General features: G+C 40.3%; 1 protein-coding gene across 2 annotated transcripts in view; it reads left to right on the forward strand.

Moving 5' to 3' along the window:
• The window catches only part of VPS41 (VPS41 subunit of HOPS complex), a 196,849-nt gene extending 178,733 nt beyond the window's left edge, over positions 1-18,116 (forward strand). For both annotated transcript variants that reach the window (XM_065938976.1, XM_065938977.1), the window contains 7 exons: positions 5,005-5,059; positions 5,726-5,866; positions 7,104-7,240; positions 13,880-13,979; positions 14,370-14,414; positions 16,723-16,802; positions 17,352-18,116. In XM_065938976.1, the coding sequence (XP_065795048.1) occupies positions 5,005-5,059; positions 5,726-5,866; positions 7,104-7,240; positions 13,880-13,979; positions 14,370-14,414; positions 16,723-16,802; positions 17,352-17,432 (639 nt within the window). In that variant the 3' untranslated portion in view covers positions 17,433-18,116. The remainder of the gene's footprint in view (positions 1-5,004; positions 5,060-5,725; positions 5,867-7,103; positions 7,241-13,879; positions 13,980-14,369; positions 14,415-16,722; positions 16,803-17,351) is intronic.
• The last annotated feature ends 3,999 nt before the right edge of the window (positions 18,117-22,115 follow it).

A 22,115-nucleotide genomic window follows, 5' to 3' on the forward strand; every position in this document is an offset into this window, starting at 1 on the left:
CAGAGAACTCACTTGGAGCATTGTGTGGGCCCTTTGGAATTTTTCTGTCTGAGCTACTGGGAAAAATCAATTGCAGATAAGAGAATTCAACACAAACCTGAGAACAATTATATTTGAAGTAGGTTTCTTTTTTTTTTTAAGATAACTTTCGGTGGAAAGAGAATTTTGAACAAAATGGATTTGAGATAGTAATGGTTGGAACATGTCACTATAATCAAGTCATTAGGCTTTCATGTTAAAGATCTTTGAGACATTATTATTAGAGATTATCTTAGCCTGAGACCCCATTGTGGGAAGTCTGTATATTTGCAAAAAATATACCACTCTCCTTGCTTAGGTACACCAAGCCATCTTAAAGCAGATTTTCTTGACTTTAATTCATGCAGCATCTCATTCCTTTCTCCCTAGAAATAATAACTCTGTGCACACTTTGTTTCATCTTAGAAACAAATTCCTTTTATATTTACTTGTAACACAGAAAAACTACTGACTCATAAAAACCTAAATAGATTTCCCCCCAGTCTGGAGCTATAAGACAACATGCTGAGCCTTAGAACCTGAGTCTCTTAACTTAAGGTCCCAAATACTTTCCACTGTGGTAAGGAATCATCTTTTTCAGGTTTAAAAAGTTAATTAAAGTAATAACAACAGCAATACTAATAAAAATATTCCTCAATATTGCAAGAATTGTGAGAGACATCAGTTTTTCAACTGTTCATTCTTCTGTCATTTCCAGGTGTGGTCATCAGGCCCTAGTTTTCACATTTGCAAATCTGATTTGCTTATGCCTAGAACAGTTAAAAGCAAAATATTAGCTTTATCAATTAATACCTGAATTTATGGTCACTCTCATATCTAATTGCATTCACAAGGTGGCCGTATATATGAATCTGGAGGAATAAAGTAGGAGATGCATAGTTTACTAATTTCCTTAAAGAAAAATAAGACTGTATAAAAGATGATGGGGTCAAGGCTATGTAGAAATCATTATAAAACTGATATGGTAGAAGGGCTGATAAAGTTTCCGTTAGTTAACACCCAAATTTTTAACTGTTACTTACCTTTACATTAAATAATGAAAGGAAAAATTTGAATATTATTTTTACATCATATTTTACTCAATTTTTGTTATTATTCTGTCTTGTCACTTGTTTTCTGTTCTCCTTTTTTGCACATGTGCACGAATGTATGTCCTGTTACCTACTTTTTCCTCTAGATGGAGCACTTTTGCTCGGGAATATTCAAGAATCTAAAAGAAAACATGCTTTTATGCTTTGTGTATGTGCTCAGTTGTGTCCAACTCTTTGCGACTCCACAGACTGTAGGCTGCCAGGCTCTTCTGTCCATGGAATTTTCCAGGCAGGAATACTGGAGTTGGTTGCCATTTCCTACTCCAGAGGATCTTGACCCAGGAATCCAACCCAGGTCTCCTGCGTCTCCTGTATCATCCATGTTTCCAAGAGCACTTTGGATGAAAGGATTAAAAATAAGAGAGCAGGGTGTTCTGAGACCCAGAAGCTGTCATCCCACATTTCTGGTTCATCTCCATAGTGGATACTGGTCACATAGCTCTACCACCACCAGAGAGGCCTTGAGATTTTAATTCTGGGCAATCACTCAACCACCTATAATCTTACTTCTATAGAAGAAATGGGCAACGGATACTAGGGAACATCTCGCCATCTCTGCCACATCACTTTTTTAAATTTTTGTTAGAGAATAGTCGCTTTACAATGTTGTATCAATTTATGCTATGCAGCAAAGTGAATCAGTTATACATATATCCCCTCTTTTTGGATTTCCTTCCCATTTAGGTCACCACAGAGCACTGAGTAGAGATCCCTGTGCTCTATAGTAGGTTCTCGTTGGTTATCTATTTGATACGTAGTGTAAGTAGTATAGAAATGTCGATCCCAGTCTCCCAGTTCATCCCACCTCCTTCCCCCACTGGTGTCCACACGTTTGTCCTGTACCTCTGTGTCTCTATTTCTGCTTTGCAAATAAGTTCATGTGTCTCATTTTTGAGATCCCACATATCAGTGTTAATATGACATTTTTTTCTTTTTGACTTCATTCTGTATGACAGTCTCTAGGTCCGTCTACATTTCTGCAAATGGCACAGTGTCCTTCATTTTTATGACTGAGTAATATTTCATTGTATATATGTAATATCTTTATCCAGCCCTCTGTTGAATGACATTTAAGTTGTTTCTGTGTCTTGGCTGTTGTAAATAGCTGCAATGAACATTAGGGTGCATGTATCTTTTTGAATTATGGTTTTCTCTAGGTATATGCCCAGGAGTGGGACTGGTGGGTCATATAGTAGCTCTATTTTTAGTTTTTGAGGAACCGCCATACTATTCTCCACAGTGATGGTATCAATTTACATTCCCACCAGCAGTGCAAGAGGGTTCCCTTTTCTCCACACACTTTCCAGCATTTATTGTTTGTAGATTTTTTTGATGATGGCCATTTTGACCAACATGAGATGATACCTCATTGTAGTTTGATTTGCAATCCTCTGATATTTAATGATATTGAGCATGTTTCATGGGGTTGTTGGCCATCTGTATATCTTTTTTGGCTTTTTCTAGCTTCCCCTCATTTTTTTGAATAGGTTGTTTTCTGATGTTGAGCTACATGAGCCATTCATATATTTTAGAGATTAATACCTTGTGGGTTGCTTCACTTGCACATATTTTCTTCCATTCTGAGGGTTGTTTTTTTGTTTTGTTTATGGTTCCCTTTGCTGTGCAGAAATTTTTAAGTTTAATTAGGTCCTATTTGTTTTTAATTTTCATTACTCTTAGAGGTAGATCAGAAAAGATGTTGCTACAATTTATGTTAGAGTATCCTGTCTATCTTTTCCTCTAAGAGTTTTATAGTGTCCAGCCTTACATTTAGGTCTTTGATCCATTTTGAGTTTATTTTTGTGTATGGTATTGGGAAGTGTTTTAATTGCATGCTTTTACATGTAACAGTCCAGTTTCCCCAGCACCACTTATTAAAGAGACTGTCTTTTCTTTGTTGTATATTCTTGCCTTCTCTGTGATAGATTAGGTGACCATAGGTGCGTGGGTATCTCTGGGCTTTCTATCGTATTCCATTGATCTATATTTCCATTTTTGTCTGCTGCATAATTTTTAAAGGAATTGTGTGAGTGATCAAATTAGTGACGTTTCTTCCTCATTGTGACCTTCAGGTCTTCTCATTTTCTCATTTAAATGATTGTGTACCTGGTGGCTCAATGGTAAAGAATCCACGCCAGCAAGATCCCCTGAAGAAGGGAATGGCAACCCACTCCAGTATTCTTGCCTGGGAAATCCCATGGACAGAGGAGCCTGGTGGGCTACAGTTCATGGGGTCCCGAAAGACTTGGATATGACTTAGTTACTAAACAACTCTAAAACATTATCTTAGTTTCATTCCAATTCTAAAGTAAGGTGTTACTTTGTTTTTATTTTTTTTTTTTTTTTATTTTTTTTATTTTATTTTTTTTTTTTTTTAAATATCATTTTATTAGTTGGAGGCCAATCACTTTACAACATTTCAGTGGGTTTTGTCATACATTGACATGAATCAGCCATATAGTTACACGTATTCCCCATCCCGATCCCCCCTCCCACCTCCCTCCCCACCCGACTCCTCAGGGTCCTCCCAGTGCACCAGGCAAGAGCACCTGATTCATGCATCCCACCTGGGCTGGTGGTCCGTTTCACCATAGATAGTATACATGCTGTTCTTTCAAAACATCCCACCCTCACATTCTCCCCCAGAGTTCAAAAGTCTGTTCTGTACTTCTGTGTCTCTTTTTCTGTTTAGCATATAGGGTTATCGCCACCATCTATCTAAATTCCGTATATATGTGTTAGTATACTGTAATGTTCTTTATCTTTCTGGCTTACTTCACTCTGTATAATGGGTTACTTTGTTTTTAAATGGAGTATAATCACAATGTTTCTGCTATACAGCAATGAGTCAGCTATATGTATATATATATATACCCCTCCCTCTTGAGCCTCCTTCCCACCCCATCATCACCGTCCCACTCAAAGTCACCACAGAGCACCAAGCTGAGATCCCTGCACTCCCCACAGCCTCCCACTAGCTAGCTAGTTTACACGATTGTGTGTATACATCAGTGCTACTCTCCCAGTTCGTTTCACCTTCTCTTTCCCTCCTCACCCCATCTGCATCTCTATTCCTGTCCTGCAAATAGGTTAGTGTGTACAGTTTTTCTAGATTCTCTATATAATGCATTAATATATGGTATTTGTTTTTCTCTGACTTCACTCTGTGTGACAGACTCTTGGTTCATCCAGATTACTACAGATAACCAGTTTTGTTCCTTTTATGGCTGAGTAGTATTCCATTGTATATATGTACCACATCTTCATCCATTCATCTATTGATGGACATTCAAGTTGTTTCCATGTCTTCACTACTGTAAATAGTGCTACAGTGAACATTAGGGTGCACATATCTTTTCAGTTTTCCTCCCACTTTTGACAGATCCTTGAACAGAGTTTTTTTCTAGACCCTGTAAGCCAGCAGTAGAAATATTCCCACCCCAGTATTTAATTCTTTATGCAGCAAATGTTTACTGCTCCATACAGGGAACATACAGCTGTGAACAGTAGTCCTTTCCTGGAGCTTACAATTCAGTGGAAGGAAATATGGCTTAGACCAGTGCCATGAAGAAACCTCAAGTAGCAGAAAGAGAGAAAGCTTTGTGGGGAAGAACCTTTGTTTCAGCATCTTGCTTTCTGCCTTTGCTCTGGAATGTTCTGCCTCAAATATGTTATCAGTTAAATTGTGTAGGATCCAGCACCTCTCAGGGAAATCTGGACAGCTACAAGCAAAACTTAGAGAGACTTATTTACTTCTCCTTTGTTTTTAAAGGGAGGCAGTGGAGAAGTTCTTTCAAACTTGTATGTTTAAGTGACTGTAGATATTTGTTTTTATATGATAACACATAACATTTTTACCTTGCTTTATTTGAAGGCTCTTGAGATCTGTCAACAGAGAAACTTTGTCGAAGAGACAGTTTATCTTCTGAGTAAGTAGTTTTGATTCATTTTGGTCCCCATAAACTAGAGTGGGGTGACAACGTGATATAAATTTTCCAAGAATGGACATAGGTTTTAGACCAAAGTAACAGAAGTTAAAGCCTGTTTTATATAAGAATTTAATATTTGGAAAAGGAGACTTCATAGCTCAATAAAGAAGGTAGCATTATTTAATAAATGCTACTGAGATAATATATTAGTATTGTGTAATAAAACTATCAGTTCACACTTTACAGTGTAAATCAAAATAAATTGTGGATGGGTTGACAAATTTGTTTTTTTTTCCTTTTTCTGCTTTTCATCAGAAGGAAGTCAGAATCTGACAGACATGGTTTCAGACTCCAGATTTGCCATTTAGTAGCTATATGATCTTGGCAAGTGACTAACACGTTTGTCTTTTTATAAAATTGAAATAGAACATACTTCCTCGGATTACAGTGATTACACGAAGTAATTCATGTGAAGCACCTAAGTGAATACTCAGTACAAAGTAAATACCTAGTAATTAGGATTTATTTATTTTAGTAAGTTTCAGTTGTCACAGAATGAAATTCACTTTTTGTCATGGCTATCAAACTATGTAAACAAATAGAGATGTGATTTCTCTTAAAACATTTAATTAAATTACCCTAAGCGTGTGTCTCACATTGTTCTAGGCCGAATGGGTAACAGTCGAAGTGCCCTGAAGATGATTATGGAGGAATTGCATGACGTCGATAAAGCGATTGAATTTGCCAAGGAGCAGGATGATGCAGAACTCTGGGAGGATCTGATTTTATATTCCATCGACAAACCACGTAAGTAGAACACCCATCTGCCTTTATAACGTCTTTCCCTCCATTTAGCCAGTTGTGTCTAGAGTAAGAATCATCTCAAGATGCACTGAATTTAAAATGTGGTGAAGTATCTATAATAAAAATAGGTCAGGTGCATAGTAACAATTTCCCGAACTCTCCCCATACAGGGAAGTCTAGAGCCTTATCAATTCATGTTGCCTAGCTGAACTTGATAAAGAACAAGTGATGGACATGAGATTAACTCTGCTCCCATGAAGCACAGTTTTACCTACTGCACCAAATGGAATGAAAGATTCTGGTTTTGTGTGTACACAGGGGCATTTATTTTGGAAGTGTGTCGTCTAGCCCTTATCCCTTCTCTTTGTGGAAACCCACAGCCACTATGGACATCGGCTGTACTGGGAGGTTTGCTGCTGCAGCGTCCAGCCTCTCTCTCCTGCCCTATCAGTGCAACTCCGCAAGTGTCTGTCTGCTGCCCCTCCTTGACCATCTGCGTGGGTCTCCCATTTTGGAAGGAAACAAAAGTTAATGAAAGTCCTCTTTTAAAGATACAGATATGATTCAGAAACTAGCAGCCTTGGTTTAAAATCTCTCCCTTCCCCCTTTTTACCTTTTGGTCAGAAGGCTTATCTATTTCAAGATTTTCACGTTCTAGAAACCACTGTTACAATAGTTTTTTTCTGAGATACAAGAGGAGGGAGGGTGTTATGCAGGTTCATTACCAATTAAGGTACTTTGTGAATCTAGTTTAGCATAAGAGAGTAGCAGTCCGAGGATCTTACAGGAGGCAAAGTGGTAATGAAGCATACTGTGAACCTGGGCCTACCCTGGCTTTGATTTGGGTTCAGAAATTGCTGGTTGTGTGATCCTGGACGAATTCATTAACCATCCTGTTTTTTCCTTTTCCATAAATTGGGAACAAAAAAACATTCCCACCTTGCAGAATATCAGAGAAAAGTATATGATAACTGAGCCATAGTATATTCACAATAAATATTAGTCACCTCTCTTTGACATCACAATCTGTGTTCCAAAGCAATCATTTGTTTTCCAATTCATTTTATTTTTAAATCTCTTCTCATTTAGCTGCTTTTTTGAGAAAAGTAAAGGAAGATTAGTTCTTGGGAGGATTTAGAAGTTCAGATGGTTTAACACTTACTGCAAGGATATAACTTTTTGCCTAAAATCGCATCCATTCCATTGCTTACATGTTAGTGTTTTCTGTGGTGTCCTGTAGCATTTATCACTGGCTTGTTAAACAACATCGGCACACATGTTGACCCGATTCTACTGATTCACCGTATTAAGGAAGGAATGGAGATTCCTAATTTGAGAGACTCCTTAGTTAAGATTCTACAAGACTACAATTTACAAGTAAGTATCCTTTCTTGAATAAGTGGACATTGCTGAGTAAATTGACTGACTTCTGGATAAACATTTCTAGGGTTTATTGTGGACATCCATTTCAGTTTGATAGTCACAGTATACCTAGGCCCAGATATTTGGGATATTTTTCAAATAAAGAAGCTACAAATAGCACCCTTTAAATTTCTTACCATCCCCAGATTTTCTCTCCTTGTGAGCAGGCATTCTCACATTTATAGGGTAAACTTAGCATGGCCTTGGAGAGTGTGAGGGAGTGTTACAGTGGCTTTTAGATCAGACCACCTGAACCATTTCGAAGTAGAATGAGCATTGTGTCCATTCGGAGAAATGGAAAAAAAAAAAAAAACAAAACTTTTTTTTCCCCCAAATAGTTTGATCATTTCCTTGAAGCCACTCAGTATCCTATTGCCTGAAAGATTTTAAAATACAGAATTTTGTTTTAACTTTTGTCTGTTTTGCTAGAGTATTACAAGTTTAGTACCCTCAATAATTCAGAGTTTATGATAAGAGCCATAGAACTCGTTATCTTCATATAAATAATTAACATGCCAATCACAGAGCATCCTGATCTTTCCCTTAAAATAGCCTCTAGCAGTGACTGTATTTTGGAATGCTAGTAGCGTCCAGAGAACTTGGAACTATTTAAAGCACATTTCTTGAAAAATTCAGACTGTTCTTTCTCTAACTCTTTTGGAAATGAGTTTTTGGTTAAATGGGGATGATGCTGCTTTCCTGGAAGCAGAGATTTTGCAGGTGGAGCCAAAAGACAGGGTTGTGGGGAGGGAAATGGTCTCCAGGGTAGGAAAGGGGGAGCACGTGATGACGATTTGCATAGCACCCGCTGAACTTGGAGTTCAGGTAAGAGACTGGGTGAAAAGGAGAAAAAAATGAGGAAGATCAGTGCTATCAAAAAGAAAACTAAGAATTGTCAAGGACTAACAGAGGTGGAGGGCCAGGAGCCTATGGCCAGGGAGGAAGATATTGTTAAACATTTCCAAAGAAGTCTTTGTGACCGCGTTCAGAGAGTACAGTGATGGGAGAGGTCATGGGAGTGGAATTAGTCAAGAAACTGTGAGGGTAGGAGTTGTCTGGTGGGCACTGAGCTGTGAGCCAGGGTCCAACTTTCTCCTCAAACTGGGAGTTAACATCCAGTAAGCTGACTGGCCTTACTGGATAAGTCAGCTTTAAGGAGAAGAGGTTTTTCTGAGGGCGAATGTGACAAGACTGGAAGCCTTGGCTTAGAAGGCTTCTGGGAGGTTGGCATCATGGGCGAGAAACAAGTACTTGGTTTAGGCAAGTAGGAAAACAGTCTCTTCTACAGAAACCTTCCAGAGAAATAAGCATTTGTTTCCAGTGGAATTTGGAGGCTTGTGGGTGACCCAGAGAAAGGTTGCTGGAGGAAGGAGAAGGGCCAGGAAGGAAAGGGAAATGTAGGAAGGGGTTACTAGGTGAGGAGAGGTGATGAGGGGTTTGCGCTTTGTGCAGCTCTCAGGGGATGCAGAAGAGCCATCCAGACCGGAAATGAGTCACTTCATCCTGAAGCATGAATTTGGCGTTAGGGAGAGCAGTTCCAGTGTCAGACCCTGTAAAGCCCTGGACGTGAGTGAGCTTGACAGTGATCTGTAGGAAGTTGCAAATTCCAACTTGTCAAGAAGTCACTTAAGTGTCGCCACAGATCTACCCCAAGAAAGGTTACCAAATAATTACCCCTTCTGTCCTCCAGCTGTCCTGCATGAAGCCTAGCCTCTCAGTTGAAAATTATGCCTTACTTTTTTCTCAACCTCTACAGTACCTCCAAAAACACCTAATAGACGCCTCTTCCTAGGCTCTTTCCAGAGAACCTAGCTCAGGGGCACTGCTAGGTCTCACTGCTCATTAATGTTTTATTAATATATTTGCATAGTTCTTAGTCAGCCGGGAATAAAAATAAAATTATTAGGTGCAAAGTGAATTCCGTCAAAAAAATTAACTACTGATAAACAGCTGCTAAGTCAATATTTTATCCTTTTCATTACATTTTTAAGCGAGAGCTTTTCCTTAAGATGTGTAAGTGTGTAGTCCCTGGTGTGTTAAAGAGGCTGGGAGTTATTTTGCCTGGGGGTCCAAGGTAGCCTGTAATACACCAACCGTGGGGAAGGGCTTCTGGGACAGAATGGGAGGGACTCATGGAGAAAGGGGCGGGGTCTGTGGGAATGGCTGCAGTCTTCTCTGGACCTCAGACATCTCCTTGGAGGATGCAGAGAGAAAATGCTCTACTGGGGCAGGTTGTTCAGAGTTCCAGGAGGTACTTCCTGCTTATATATGAAAAGTTTAGAATTATTTTCTATGAAAAAGTCTACTTCTTTTCATTAATAACTATTTTCTTTCCCTGACAACCTACTGGGGATCACTATAAAAATAACTTGAATCTATTTATAGAGCAGTCTGAATTTTCCAGAAAGGTTTCACATACTTTTAAAATTCTGTCTAGTCTTTTTTTGTTGTTGTTTCTTCCATAAAACTATAGTTGATTTTTACATGTTTTAACAGGCTAAAAAATTTCATCTCTGACAATGACACCCAAAAAATTTAGGGGAAATTTTTCAGGTCCATGAATCAGCAAGAATCTGGACCCTGTTATACCTGGGGGCAGGGAGTTGGGGGGAATGACCTTGGAAGACATTAAGAACCATTCAGTTTAATGTAGTAAACTGTGGTCAAGTGTTAGACAAAGGTTACCATGGGGCTTCTCAGCACCATTTTTGCTAATTTGCATTGGTAATCTAAGGGTCAGATTTATAATTCAGTGGACAGAATTGTACAACTTACTTGGTTTGGAAAGAGAAAAGTTAGAAAGTTGGGGGGAAAAACTGAATATCACTTCTGCTTTTAAAATTTCATATTTTCTAAGATGCAACAACTTTTCTCAGTATCACATCTAATTCCATCTAAATGAAATTAGAAGCTGACAGCTAAGCTTCAACTGTCTATGACATCATTAATATTAAAGAAATAATTAACCACATTTTCAGTGTTTAACTTTTTTTTTTTTACACGTTTGTGTACCTTGTTATATTGTTAGCATGACGGTTCAATAGGATTTCAAAGCTTCGTGAAGTAAGATAAAAGTAGCCCTTATCATACTTTATAAACTTAAAATGTTTCTAGGTCTGATTTCAAGGACAAATAGCATTTGTTTTGATATAAGTTACTTACAAAACAATATATAATGATATTTCCATTTTTACAAGAAACCGCAATTTCCAAATTTTTATAATGTGTTTTATACTTGTAAAAAATTTTATTTCTTGTCTTTAGTGGGTTGGCCAAAAAGTTTGTTCAGTTCTGTAAGATGTTATGGAAAAATCCCAACAACTTTTTTGGCCAAACCAATATTTAGCATTTATATCCACTTCTCTTGCTCCTTTTTTTTTTTTTTTTTTTTTTTTTTTAGTGCTTATTTATCATTCTTAAGCATCCTAGCACCTTTGCTTTTAAACACTTGACAGTCATTTATCTTTACAATGATCCTTAAGGAACTCTCATCTCTGTTTTATATATAGGAAGACCTGCATTTTAGAAAGTGTTGACTTACCAGTCTGGGAAGGTGATGAACTGGATTTGAACCCAGACCTTCTGACTAAACCTTGTGTACTTCTCACTGGTTGTCCCATTGGTCCCTGGAGATGCAGTCATTATACGGGCAGGTTGCAACAGGAATATATAGGATTGGCCTAGAAGATGAACAGGTAGCCTGTTGTCTTTAAAGAGCTGTGGGCATGGTGTTTGCAGACCGACTCTAGTCCCAGCTTTGCCATTAAGTCTGTTGACCTTTGGGAGGGGCCCATAAACTTTCTGGATGTCAATTTTCCCATTAGGTTAAATCAGTACTTGTTAAGCCTAGCTGTACACCAGAATATTCTGAATTTTTTTTTACTAAGTTTCTGGTACCACCCCAGATCTGTGGGAGAGGAACAGGGAACAGATCCTTAGACCACCCTGGTGTTTCTTAAACAGTCAGCCTGGCATTGGGTTCTGCATTGACATTTAAGAGCCTCGAGATTAGATGGTCTCTCAAGAATTTCTATCAAATTCTCAAGATGGTCCTTTCATAAACATGTCTTTCTATGGCAAATGCAGCTGCATAGCATTAATGTAATATTTCTGTGGAAATCATCCATCATACTTATTTTGGAATCTGTAATAAAGTAGCTTAGATTTTTTCCATGTAACTTTTTTACACTTGATCTTAGCCAAAATGCCAAGAAGCAATCAGCATATGTTTTTTAATGCTATATATTTGATTGCTTATAGACATACTGATTTAAACATTTGAGTGCCTACTGTGTTGTATCCCACGCTGGGTAGGTCCTCACAGAGCCTCCACATATTATCTCGTGGACCAGGAAGTGGCAGAATGTAGCCCTTTGCTTGAGCGGCTCTTGAGCTGAATGAATATTCCTAGGAGAAGCAGAAAGCTTTAACACTTCCATTTAGTTAAATTTCACACATGTACACACCCAGATAAATAAATGACTCCAGACATCTGTTTATCCAAGTCCTTTCCCCGTATTTACTTTCTCTATAATCTCCTGTAGAGGCGTCCCAGGTGTCTCGGTTGGTAAAGAGTCTGCCTGCCAATACAGGAGACACAGGTTTGATCCCTGGGTCAGGAAGATCCCCTGGAGGAGGAAATGGCAACCCGCTTCAGTGTTCTTGCCTGGAAAACTCCATGGACAGAGGAGCCTGGCGGGCTACAGACCATGGGGTCACAGAGTCAAACACAACTGAGCACGCGTGCACACGCAGTCCCCTGTGACTTTATCATTTCCCCATAGGTCTCTACTTTGGAACCCAGAGACAGATTAAGAGGAAACAGTGGCTGCTTTCTTACCTTTTCTTGGTCTCACATGGGTTTCAACTCACAGTATATAAGCTCGTAATTTCTTCTAAGAGATAGTTTTTAATGTTCTTGAAAATAAAAGTTATATAAACATTTAAGATAAAACCTCTAAAATTATTTCTGTTTGGCCTCATCACATAGGTGCTTATGACAACCAACTATAGCTTCTTTAATCACTTAGTTACATGCTTATACTTTTATCATTTTTTAAACTCCAACCTGAGAACTTAAGAGTCTTTCTGTCTTGTTTCTCTGCAGTTCATCTTTGATAATAAACCTGACAAAAGGCAAAGCTTTTTTCAAGTAGAATTTAAATCCCATTGCATTGTGATTTAAATGATGGATTAGAAAGTAGGTAAAATGGTTTCCCAGTCTAGTTCTGGTATCATATCAGGGGTTTATGAAACCAGGTGACTGTCTCATGTGCCATGCTGACGATAAGCACTACAGCACGAACAAGACAGTGTCAGCCAAAAGTTCAACATTCAGAGAAATTTCAGAAACTTATTTTTTTCCCATGGCAGCTCTTTCTAATGAACCATAATAACTTCGCTGATGTACATACACTCTTACTACTGTAAAAAGGTGAGCCTGGTGCTTTTCTTTTGGTTGGGATCATTATCAATGATGAACTGCAGAGAAATAAGGAAAAATAGGGAGAATCTAGAGTCTTGTGTTAGTTTTCAACAACTAACATAAATACATTCTTATTTAATCTTACAGTAGAACAAAGTATGCTTGTAACGATTATAGAAGCTACAACTGACTTTTTGAAACATTGTTTGATTGACACTATTTGTGTTAAACTTTTAGTATTAGAGCAGCTAGATATGTTTGGTATTAAGTTTTTTTAAAAAGCTTACCAACATCAGTATTTTTTAGATCTTTTCTACTGTATTTTTCTCTTCTTTCTGTATGCTTTCATGACATCTGTTAGTTTGTTTTCTTAAATTAATCTGAAAAATTCAATTTCCAGCAGCATTCTGAAGAATAAAGCTTCATAGGCAGTTTCTCCATGTAGAAACAGTAAGTTTCCTGTTCATCAACTCTCGAAATGGTGGGTGCAGAACTTTGGGCATCACTTCTGTTTCCATGGCTCTTTGCCCTCATATGATGAGGGGAGAAGCCCTCGGGCTGCATGCACCCAACACCGGTGCTCCTTGGGATTGAGAGGAAGACGTGTTATCACAGCTGATCCAGGATGGAGGACCACAGCTGGCCGCTTCCAGTTTCCTTCCCTGATGGCATGAATTGAAACTGTGTGAAAGCAGAACAGCCACAGTGGTTTCAGAGTCAAGAGTGACTCTGATGTGAAGAAGGGCAGGATGCAGCTGTGTCATGACCCAGAGCTGGGCAGCAGGGAGGTGGCGATGAGAGACTCCATCGTGTGAATTTCCATGAAGCCCCACGGAACCATGTGCGCTCAGACCCATTGGGCCAGAAGAAGACGACATGGATGCTGCACCAGAGCCTCCCAGAAGGCCTTGAATGTTTTCCTCTTTGAAAAGCAGCGAGTTCCAGTGAAAAACAACATCTGGCTTAGCATACCTCACACAGCTTCTCCCAATTTCCAATACAATACCCACCCCCCCAAACCCAGAAAGGAAACTCACAGTGTGGCCAGAAGAACTGGTTTAAAAGGAAAGGGACCGCCTCTCCCTGACCCCACCCGAGAATAGTAAGAGGATTCTACCCCATATTTGAATCTCTTTAAGGTGGTTTTTCTTTTACATTGTGTGCATTAGATTCTGCTTCGTGAAGGCTGTAAGAAGATTCTTGTAGCCGACTCTCTGTCCTTACTAAAGAAGATGCACCGAACTCAAATGAAAGGCATTCTGGTTGATGGTAAGTAAAATGGAAAGAATCATATTGGAACTGCATGCCTCGCTTTCAGACAGGACAAAGAGAAACATTATGTAATCCCAAGTGTAGAGCAAGTCCCCCATATATGTTCCAACAAGAGCACATTCATAAATCCAACAAAGTTAGCTTAGGTATCAACTAACGTAATTGACTATGTAGTACTGTACTGTAATAGGTTTATAATGTTTTTTCACACAAATCATACATAACCACCAAACCCAAAAGTAGACATTTTAAATCTTACAGTACATTACTTTGAAAAGTACAGTAGTGTGGTACAGTAGCTGGCATCCAGGGGCACATTTGCATCTCTGAAAGTTCGAAACTTGAAGGTTCGTATGTAGGGGACTTACTGTGTGCGTTTCCTTGCAGAGGAGAACATCTGTGAGTCCTGCCTTTCCCCTATTCTTCCATCAGGTAAGATGGCTGGGTGGGGAGAAAAAAATTCCCAGATATGTGTTAATGATGAGCAGAGTTAAAATTTTGAAGTTAGCAAATTACACTTTATAAAAGTTTTGGAATAATTCAGCTTAGAGAAGAATTTCAGCCATATCCCTACTCAGTTGCATGCTGGTGCTGCCAATTCCTTAGGGATAAAGTTCTCAAGTTTTAGAGTGAGTCTGCATCTGTGGGTAGGCTTTTTAAAACAGATTGCTGGTCCCACCCCCTGTAGGGGGTGATTCAATAGTTCAGGGTGGGACCCAAAAATCTGTATTTCTAACAAGTTCCCACATGGTGTGGATGCTACTGGTTCAGGGGCCAGTCTTTAAGAACCACTGCCTTAGTATAAAACAAAACAAAACGAAAACTTACCATCTACTTGTTTAGATTCCAAGGTAGAAGAATCATATGTATACTTGGGGAAAAAATTATAGGTAGCTTTCACTTTTCTTTAAACTTTTCATTGCTGTGTGGATCTAGGCTCCTGAGTTACCTCATATGTATTTCAACGGAAATAGATACTCACCTTCTAATTGGAAACTGTGGTTCCTTAAAAGATGTGCATGTTTGTTTATTTATATGTAGATATGTATATCTATCATCAACTACAATCAAAGCAATTTAGGGACTTCCCTGGCAGTCCAGTGGCTAAGACTCCATGCAGGGGGCGCAGGTTCAATCCCTGACATGCCACAGCTAAGACCTGGCACAGCCAAATAAATATTAAAAAAAAAAAAAAAAGCATTTTACATACAGCTGATATAGGATGGGTTTGGCTTCCCTGGTGGTTCAGATGGTAAGGAATCTGCAATCCGCCTGCAATACAAGAAACCCAAGTTTGATTCCTGGGTCAGGAAGATCCCATTGAGAAGGAAATGGCAACCCAGTCCAGTATTCTTGCCTAAAGGATTCCATGGACAGACGAGTCTGACGGGCTACAAAATATGGAGTTCCAAAGAGTTGGACACGACTGAGCAAATAACACACAGGATGTGAAGAGGGAGATTTCCATATTTTGAAGCAGAAATTAAAGCAGTTTTTGAGAAGCTAAGAAAGTGCTTCATATGTATAAATTCAACATGGAGAAGCACTAGCAGACCTAGTTTGTGTAGCATTTACTTAGCTTTGAGGGATTATTTAATAGGGCAGGAGCACAAGAAGTCATTCCACTTGGGGTCTTCTGTAGAGGTTTGGATTTTAAGTGCTTATGTTAAAAATTGCAGTGGGTTATACACATATCCAGGGCTTCCCAGGTAGGGCTAGTGGTAAAGAATCCACTTGCTGATGCAGGAAACATAATGAGACGTGGGTTCGATCCCCGAGTTGGGAAAATGCTCTGGACAAGGGCATGGCAGTCTACTCCAGTATTCTTGCCTGGAGAATCCCATGGACAGAGGAGCCTGGCAGGCTACAGTCCATAGGGTTGCACAGAGTCAGACACCACTGAAGCAACTTAGCACGCATGCACACACATATCCATTCTTTTTCATTTTCTTTTCCCTTATGGATTACCCTAGGACATTGACTGTGTACCTGTGCTACACAGTATGATCTTGTTGTTTGCTGTAGAGCAGAAATTAACACAACACTGTAAATTCACTATAATAAAAAATAGAAAAAAAAAACTGCAGTGGGCGTAGGAAAAGCAGTGAGCTTTTGCAGTGTTTTAGTCAGTGTTTTAATGGAAGGAAACCACATGCACCTGCACAGTATAGTCAGATTTCTAATTTACTCTATTAAGGTTCAATCTTACTGGAACTAAGCTGGCTACACGGAGCAGATGAGGTGCAGTGCCCAGGCGGACTCATGGTACAGAGCAAGGTCACACCAAGGATGTTCGCCCAGCTCTGCCCTGGAGTCACTGAAGGGTCTTGGCAAACACAGATGCTTTCAGGCAGAAAGCATCCTTACAAACCACAGAATCCACTTCAGTATGTGCTGTGTCACGATTATGTGCACAGGGCTGGGGGAGGGAGAACCCTGTAAAGTCACATACACATGCTGAGATATATATATATATATATATATTTTTTTTTTTTTTTACAACAAATGCTGTTGCCTTGCCATGAAATCATCCCCAGTGTGTAGCTGCAGTAACTGATTGGGAAGCCAGGCAGCTAACTGAGGACCCCAGAGCAATAGGACTCATGCCTGCCCTGCGTTCAGCCACGCCGCCTGGCCGGGATGTGATTGTAAATTAGCAATCCCCCCAGGGCAGCTTCTGGCTGAAAATGAAACTGCTGCTGCCCTGAGCTCTTCTCTCTTCTCTGCCCCCTCCCCCTAGACGCAGCGAAGCCCTTCAGCATGGTGGTCTTCCACTGCCGGCACATGTTCCACAAGGAGTGCCTGCCTGTGCCTAGCATGGTGAGTGGGTGGCTTGGCCACCACGAGCTTGAAAGCAGTTGGCGCAGCCAGAGGGAGGTGCTTAAAATGATAACCTTCCTCTTATGACATCCTCTGGTTCAAAGTTATAACCTTCATCTGTGTCTCACAGTTATAGTTTGTCACATCAGAAAAAGTGATGAGCCTATTTCTCAAATGTAGAACTGCTTAGTACATGATACTAAACATTATAAAAGCATACTCATGTATATACATTTGTTCAGATAAAATTGATGACTGTTGGACTCCAGAGATGTGAACTACGGGGAGAACCATATTCTATTGTGTCTGACTTTCTCACCCTGATTTCTGTGTCACGACACTACTGTTTTTTCAGTGTCAAGGTGGGTTCCCCAGGGTGTCCCTGACAGCTAGTCTAGACAGAATCCCTTGTGAACCAGCTGTACCCTCTGGGGAAAGGAGCGACATCGAATGGCCTGCTCCCCATCCTCCACCAGTGCATCCCATCTGGATATGATAGCAGAAGGAGATGATCTTTTAAAAGTCTGCGTTTTCACTTGTGTTTTTTAGACCTCTCCTGCGCAGTTCTGTAACATCTGCAGTGCGAAGCACCGGGGACCAGGAAGTGCCATTTTGGAGATGAAAAAATAGCTCGGTTCTGTTTGTCAGCCTCTTCCTCGCCGCTCTTTGAGGACTGCTTTTGCAGCAACAGAAGCTTTTGTTGACACCAGTGCTGTTAAGAGATTAGTACATGTTTAGATTATGCTTAAGAAGAGCTTCTGCATCTTCTTCTGTTTACTAGATGTTTCTCTTTGCAGTTGGTAAAGAAGTTAGGGCTTTCCCCAGCCATACCTTGAAAGATGTGCATTCACAGTCAGCATTTTATCATTTATTTGTTTGACTCATTATTTAGGAAGAGAAACTGAAGTCTTGGAGTTGGAAGTGACATTTCAGTAAAACTGTCCAGCCATAACATGGACTGCTGAGAGTTGTCCCAGATGGCTGAGTGCCTCACCACTGAGGCTGTCTAGCAGCACCTTGGACCTTGTTTTCATATCCTCTGCCAGCAGCCACTCTCAGATTCTGGGTTTGGCTTTTTTTTTTTTTCAGTATGTCATCAACTGTGCTTACCTTCTTGATTGGCATTGAATGAAACACTGTGCGTATTGTCACTGACTGTGTGATGTCTGGGAATAGCAAGAGCAGTCTGATGCCATGCAGTTTCATGTTGACCAATGACCAGTTTCATGTTCTCTGTGTCTCAATGATCAGCAGTGTCTGCCCCTGGCAGGCGCTCAGCGTTTGTTGATCGAATAAATGTTAGCTCTTCCCACTGTGACAGACTCACTTTTACTGGGTTGTACAACTTTAATCAAGCATTCTGGCACCCTCATAAGGAATGGAAGAGAGTTTCAGCACCTAGAGTGTGAGGGAGTGTGGGCGGGTGTCGCTAGCAGGGAGAATAGGAGTGATGCTCTGGAATCTGAGAGAGATGCTCAGGAGAAAGGTGGCTGATGCTGGAGGATGGGCATGACAATGTTCCCTGTAGCCTCCTTTCCCCTTGTAGAACATAGCCTAAAATGGAGGGAGAGAATTCAGACCTGTGCCTATGTCTCATAGTTACTGGTTTCATTTCCTTGGGCTACATTGCCATCCTCTAACCAGTGAAAAACACGTATTTGCTCTCCCTGCTCTCTTTGTCCCAAAAAAGGGTATAAATGCAGCTTTCTGTGTTTGTCTTTTTGGGGAGAGGGTGGGATGCTAATGACTACCAAGCATATATCAACTACTGAACTTGGTACAGTTGTTCCCATGAGCAGCATCTCATTTCATTCTCATATGACTCCCCAGACTACCTCCTGACCCCAAGAAGATATTATATCCCCAGGTTTACCAGCAGAGAAATCAAAGTGCAGAGATGTTATCACAAAGGTGACTCACTTCAGAGCAGGGCTCTGCTTTAAGAAATCACATGCCCAAGTTCACAGGAAATGCACAGTACATCTTTTTGCAATGGAGTTAAAAAGAATATTCAGTAGAAGACAACAGATTTCACTGGTTAGTCTTAAATATCTAGAACTAGAAAGTGTTAGAGGTTACTGTCAACCCTCTCAGTATTTCCATATTCCAAGATTAGGGATTTTTCTGCTACACTGCTAGATTTTACTTTTAACCAGAGAAACCCCCCCCACACACAAGTGAGCCCAATTTGAAACATAGCTGAAAAGCAAAGCTACTCCACTTATATTTGAGAATGTAGTTGCTGACTCCAAATTTCATTTCCTTTCCTTTAAAAAAGCTAATCTCTCAAAGTTATCTTGTGATAACAGTTTTATTTTGCTTTTGTTTTTAGCCAAAAAGACTTTATACTAGTTTAAGTATGTCCATCTTTGAAAAATTTTGAGACGTTCTCAATAAAAATGTAACTGGTTGTTCTAGTGCTAAACGATGTGTATTTAATAGTATGAAAACAAAAAACTGAGCAATCACTGTTTATACTAGCTTAAGTATGTCTGCCTTTGAGAATTTCTGAAACATTCTCAATAGCTTTTTATTTGGTGGGTCTATTGCTAAAATACATATATTTAATATATGAAAACAAACATTGAGCCTTCATCGTGTGTCAGCAACTGATACAAGCACTTTGCATGTATTATCATTCATACGAACCATATGAGATAGGCATTATCATTATCATCATGGGGAAGCTGGGCCACATAAAGTTTAAACAATTTGTCTAAGGTCAGGGAGCAGGCAGTGGGTAAAATCCGCTATAGGAGCAGAAACAGATTTATCACAGAGTATGGAATAGCTTCCAGAACCACTGCGAAGCGAAGAAACAGATGGGAGGCAGAGCTTCCAGGAATGCCTCACCCAGCCCCCCAGAACTGGCTGCCAGGACCCTCACCCCTTCTCCACCTCCGTAAGGGGACGAGCTTCATAGAGCAGTGCAAATCGTTCAAGTAAACTTTCTATAAATAAAAGTATACACGTTTCTTGGTGTTTTTTCAAGTTCACTCTCAGTAGCACTAAATAAGGAATATTATGTACGTACATATTTAGGTAAAGAGACATTTCTATGTGCTAAATACCACACCATTTGATCATGATTATCAGGACTTGGGCTAGATTAAGTTTCAATCAAGACCAATTTTGATACGAAACAGTAACTTTGACTTCACTCTTACTCCTGGACATGGAGCTGAGTGTCCTTTTATAAATTCTAGAAAGAAATGCCCGTCTCCCGCAATGCAGGTTTAGGGGTGATGAGAAGCAGTGTGATGTTAGTAGTGAAGATAAGGCAGGAGAGAGAAGGAAACACTCAAGCTCCAGAAGCAGGAACCCCAGGGGGAGCCAGTCCCCAGGCCGTTCTTTACATTCACCCAGAACAGTGGTTCTGAATTAAAAACACGGTCACGTCATTTCTCTAAAGCCTCCAGTGCCTTATCTGGGCCTCAGCTGGCCTCTGTCCACACTGGCACTGGTGGAGATGCCATCATTCCCGTAGCCTCCTATCACCTGCATCTGTTGCCAGCATCTCTTGTGATGTCTGCAGAGCCAGCTGGTCTCTGGTCCTTGGTCCTCATCTTGACCCTGCTCTCCTGACCACCACAGCACTCCTAGCCCCCAACACATCTGTCTACCTTGTGGCTCTGGGAAACTCATTCAACTTGCCCACTGAGATAGTCTTTTCTCTGTTGCTTCCTCACCACACCCAAGAGGGTGGGTAGGTGGCAGGAGGGTGAGAAGAGTGGGTGTTCAGTTTGCAAGACTCGCTCCCTCTCAAAGAAAACAAAGTGAAGTTCTCCTGTTCTCAGAGCTTCTGCCAGACAGGGTCCATCCGTATCACATCCCCACCTGAGAACCCAGTCCTGAGCACAGAGCAAGGCGCCCTTCCTTCTCTGCTCTCCTCTCCCCGGAGCCTGTCTCCTCCTGCTTTACCTCGGCCCAGCAGACACTTCCTTACTGGGGCAGTGAAACTGGTTCTCACGGGATCAAGTCTGGTTTTTGCTGTAAACTTTGAGTCTGGGTACTCAAAAGGCTGAGGCTGCTACAAACTCTTGACTCTTAAATTTTTAAGAATTTATTTTGGAACTTCTCCTACTTTGCTGTATCAACTCTGCCTTTCTATGAACAAGGAAACAATATTAGAAGGCCCAAGGGGAGAACAACCCATAGTGGTTCCTGTATCGAAATATCATGCACCAATTCCACTTACATGTCTGGCCTGGAGTGTGGACTATGAACTCAGTAAGGAACGTATTGCCACATCTTTCCTGTGGCAGAGTGACAAAAGAGGCACTTGAAAATGTGTGTTCAATGAATGAAAGTAAGCTTAGTCTTCCTCCCCTGTTCAAGATACATAGAGAGAGATATTTTATATATACAGCATTCTATGACATGGGTGGCATGACTTGTAAATGTGAACCTCCACTGATGGATGTTCTCATCATAGACATGCTGTCATTTCACCTTATATTCCTCCCTTAAGAGCCTTCCCACCAGCATTTAAAAAAAAAAAGTTTTGCCTCCTTCTCAAAGTTCATACCACCTGAAACCTCATCTTGGAGTATCCCTCCTCCTCTGTGTCCACACCCAGTCAACCATCTTTTCTCACCTTCACACCATCTTTTGCATTCTTATTGCCACTCTTTTGATCCCAGATCCTGACTATCTAGCATCTGGATGAGTTATAAGCAATTTCTTTCCAGTTTTCCTCCCTCCAATATACACACCTGCTTTATTCTGCACCCAGCTTCTACATAATTTTCCTTCCAGTCTGATCTAGATACTCTGTTATTCACAATGCTTGAAACCTCTCCTGATGCATCTTTTCCAGGTCTTCACTTCCCTTCTTCCACCTCCTCATCAATTTCAAGCCCATCCAGCCTGCAAAATCCTACTTAATGTCTTATCATCTCCATGTCTTCTTCCCCAACATACTCTGTCCCCAACCTAAATCAATTTTCACTCCAATACTGGGGCCCAAACATAATAGTTATTTATGTGATGCATTATTCTGTATACATGTCTTACCTCCTCAAATAAATTGTTCCTCATAGGAAATAAATCTCTTATAATCTCAAAAATCATGCTGCAGAAGGGACACTTACTAAATGTCCCTTGATAGACTGAGCAAGATATCATTCTCCCTCTGGGTATGGAGTTCCGGAAGTAAGACAGAAAGTGGAGAGAGCCTTGCTAGCTTGAGTAGCTCCTGTGACTCATCTTTCTGGAAACGATGGTTCCATGGATGCACCACTTTCTATAGTTCTCTATTCATACTATGGCTTTCTAAAAATGAACCTTCGCTGATTAAAAAACAGCTCATAC

This window comes from Muntiacus reevesi, chromosome 6 (assembly GCF_963930625.1).
Source record: "Muntiacus reevesi chromosome 6, mMunRee1.1, whole genome shotgun sequence".
Lineage (NCBI taxonomy): Eukaryota > Metazoa > Chordata > Mammalia > Artiodactyla > Cervidae > Muntiacus > Muntiacus reevesi.